General features: G+C 45.5%; 1 protein-coding gene across 1 annotated transcript; it reads right to left on the bottom strand.

Annotated features, from left to right (window-relative positions):
- Window positions 1-203: 203 nt before the first annotated feature.
- LOC138372588 (uncharacterized) lies at window positions 204-1,295 on the bottom strand. The gene has a single exon (XM_069338072.1). It carries the CDS (start codon window positions 1,293-1,295, stop codon window positions 204-206), a length of 1,092 nt encoding a protein of 363 aa, XP_069194173.1.
- Between the last annotated feature and the right edge of the window lie 2,385 nt (window positions 1,296-3,680).

Here is a 3,680-nt window from a genome sequence, read left to right as displayed (position 1 = left end):
GCTGCTTCTCATAATTTTTAATTTGAAGTGTAGAGATTATTAATTAAGGAAGGTTTGGCCAAGCATCTGATCAACAATAATCGCAGCCCACAACGCTCTCTTAGACTACTTCCTCCGGGGACCTGAAGGTACGGGAATACACTTAAATTTCGGGAATTTTAAAAATGGCTGAAGTAAAACATTATAAATGAGTGTAAAATAGCCTAATCATTAAAGTGCAAATATTTCTGAATAAACTCTTTGATTTGTATGTTCAACAGCTGACATTCCTGTGACCCAGCAGCAGTTTTTTTTTGTTTCCAAACAATTGCAGGCTGGTCGAAGCGTGGTTGCAGGCTGGTCGAAGCGTGGTTGCAGGCTGGTCGAAGCGTGGTTGCAGGCTGGTCGAAGCGTGGTTGCAGGCTGGTCGAAGCGTGGTTGCAGGCTGGTCGAAGCGTGGTTGCAGGCTGGTCGAAGCGTGGTTGCAGGCTGCTCGAAGCGTGGTTGCAGGCTGGTCGAAGCGTGGTTGCAGGCTGCTCGAAGCGTGGTTGCAGGCTGCTCGAAGCGTGGTTGCTGAATGCTCGAAGCGTGGTTGCAGGCTGCTCGAAGCGTGGTTGCAGGCTGCTCGAAGCGTGGTTGCAGGCTGCTCGAAGCGTGGTTGCTGAATGCTCGAAGCGTGGTTGCAGGCTGGTCGAAGCGTGGTTGCAGAATGCTCGAAGCGTGGTTGCAGGCTGGTCGAAGCGTGGTTGCAGGCTGGTCGAAGCGTGGTTGCAGGCTGGTCGAAGCGTGGTTGCAGGCTGCTCGAAGCGTGGTTGCAGGCTGCTCGAAGCGTGGTTGCAGAATGCTCGAAGCGTGGTTGCAGGCTGGTCGAAGCGATATTGCAGGCTGCTCGAAGCGATATTGCAGGCTGGTCGAAGCGTGGTTGCAGGCTGGTCGAAGTGTGGTTGCAGGCTGGTCGAAGCTTGGTTGCAGGCTGGTCGAAGCTTGGTTGCAGGCTGGTCGAAGCTTGGTTGTAGGCTGGTCGAAGCGTGGTTGCAGGCTGCTCGAAGCTTGGTTGCAGGCTGGTCGAAGCTTGGTTGCAGGCTGGTCGAAGCTTGGTTGCAGGCTGGTCGAAGCGATATTGCAGGCTGCTCGAAGCGATATTGCAGGCTGCTCGAAGCGTGGTTGCAGGCTGGTCGAAGCATAGATGCAGGCTGCTCGAAGCGATATTGCAGGCTGGTCGAAGCGTGGTTGCAGGCTGGTCGAAGCGTGGTTGCAGGTTGCTCGAAGCGATATTGCAGGCTGCTCGAAGCGTGGTTGCAGGCTGGTCGAAGCATAGATGCAGGCTCAATAATGAATGGTTGCAGGTTCGTTGCAGGATGGTGACTGCAGGAAGTGTTGCTGCAGCAATCTTAACGCTAATATTTAAATTTGAAACTTGTCAATTCCGTATAATATTGTATAATTGATACTGTTGGGACAGCTGGTCCCGTGTAGCGGATGATGCTGTCAGTATTCCGGCCAAGCATACAGCTGCATTACGCTATTCATGATTTATTAATTTACCGGCAGTGCTTTAATCAGGCAAATGCATCCTCTCATCACATACGAAATTGAGTTAATTAACAAACACGAGCTTAACTGTACAGATTAATGGATGTTGCCAACGTTGGGGAATTATAAGTATATACTAATATTTAACATATTCGGTATCCTATATCGGCAATGAACGTGAGCTGTATATGGTTGGGTTATCGTTATACGATAATTGATTAAAAAAATTGTGTGTGAAATGATGATTTACCTTCATGTACCAGTAATTCGATTATGTAGTTTCATTCTGATAATACTACCAGGCTAAAATGGGGAAATGTTTGGATTTCAGTACGAGATGATGTTCATTATGCAACACACACATCTTCAGTAGCAAAAAATAATTGTGCAATACCTGCACATCTGTCCACGTCAGAAATGATGCAGTAATATTGAAAATGTAATATTGAGGGGGTGCATTTAAGAGGGAAGACGTGATTTATGGCTTCTTTAGCTAGTGGATTAGTTTCGGGATCAAGAATCGCAGGTGTGATCATGACATAAACACAAGCCTTTCACGAGCCTTTTCTAATGATTCGCAGCGGACTGACATTCAAGGATAGGAGACACGACTATATACAACAGAGATGAAACGATATCCACAAAGGAAAGTAAACAAAATTAGTGAACAAAAAAGCAATTATGCCCACAGTTTAGAAGAGATCATAGTGTTTAGGACGTAGAAACTACTCTCCGGTTTAAAGGAGATGAGTTTGATTGGGAACTCAAAAAGGTATAGAAGATGTACGTCACAAAAGAGCAGGTACGGATTTATTAGTTGTGGAGTTTTCCTCGTTCGTTATTTAGACATTGCTTCCTGCTTCAGGGACGCAAGAAATAGTTATGTTTCCCTGGAGCACAGGTGGGTGACACATTGCAGAGAATAAACAAATCACTCTCAGGCAATGGGTCAAGACCATTGTCTTCCTCTCAGAAGGTGGACATGATATTTGCTGAGGTAGGAGCGAGAAGTTATTGGAAGAAAATGTTAGGTACAGCTAAATATGATTAAGACTAATGATGCCCATGCCCATAAACGATTGGAATAGGAGACATAAGGAAACGAGAACAAAAGTTCCCTGGTCAATGCGAGGCAGGTCCTGTTTAGACCAAACTATACAGGTTTATCTCTTAAGGAAACTACTGGTAGATTTTGCGGGAGCATTAAAAGAAATGCATATATAAGATTACGTATTAAGAATAAGTACATAAGATTCACTGAAACGTGGTTAAATATCGTCGAGTACAATTATAAGCTCTTTCAGGAGACGCAAGCCGCCATATTGATTGCGTGGACTTGTTGGAGCTTCTGTTTAACGGTCATGTTTAGGTACCAAAGATGAAGTGTGCAATGTGGAAATTAGTGGAAATGTGTGGTGCTGTGAGCAGATGTGGACTCGTTGCGTGAGCAACTTAGGAAGATGGAACATTGTAAATGAAAATGAAAAACCACGTTTCGTTCCGTATTGGACTATTATCAAGTATATTACGGACGGAAACGTCATTTATACATTTTCAGTTGAGGGGTGGATATCAATTCTTCAGCCACGTTATTGTGACTCATTGTATGCATAAAACACCGTGCTTGCCCTTAAGAGGAAGCAAAGGAGAAGAGCAGCCTTAGGAAGTCCTCTCCTAGGGGTGTCAGGAAGGACAAATGAAGACTGACCAGACCTTCTACAGCTTTCTTGAAAAATCTTATTTTTTTATTAAAGACAAGAGGTCTTACATTATTGTACAACCACTAGCAAGCAAGTGTGGTCACACTCTCACCACAGGCGTTGCGAGCGATTTGGCCAGGGTTCGCATCCTGGCCAGGGAGGATTGACTAGACGCCAATCCTTAACTATACACCTCGATTCGAGGAAGTTCTTAATCCTATGTTCCCCGGAATACGATCCAGCCAAATCGTTTAACAGTCAGGTACCCATTTTACTGTAGTGTTGTTGAGGCTACAGTTAAGGATTGACGCCCATTAAATCCTCCCCGGCCAAGATACGAATCCAAGACAAAGCACTTGCGTAATGCCTGGCAAGTGTCTTAACCATAACACCACGGGGACTGCGTTTCATTCGTTGCTTTGGAGACTGAGTGCTGTCGGGAGGCTGCAGGTCGACTGAAAGGTGAAA

The sequence above is a fragment of the Procambarus clarkii genome, chromosome 39 (genome assembly GCF_040958095.1).
Source record: "Procambarus clarkii isolate CNS0578487 chromosome 39, FALCON_Pclarkii_2.0, whole genome shotgun sequence".
Lineage (NCBI taxonomy): Eukaryota > Metazoa > Arthropoda > Malacostraca > Decapoda > Cambaridae > Procambarus > Procambarus clarkii.
The sequence above is the reverse complement of the archived record's forward strand: the minus strand, read 5'-3'. Positions and strand labels throughout refer to the sequence as shown.

Bases quoted from the DNA above. Each gene is read 5' to 3' on its own strand.
- LOC138372588 (XM_069338072.1), bottom strand. From the start codon at position 1,295: ATGCTTCGACCAGCCTGCAACCACGCTTCGAGCAGCCTGCAATATCGC.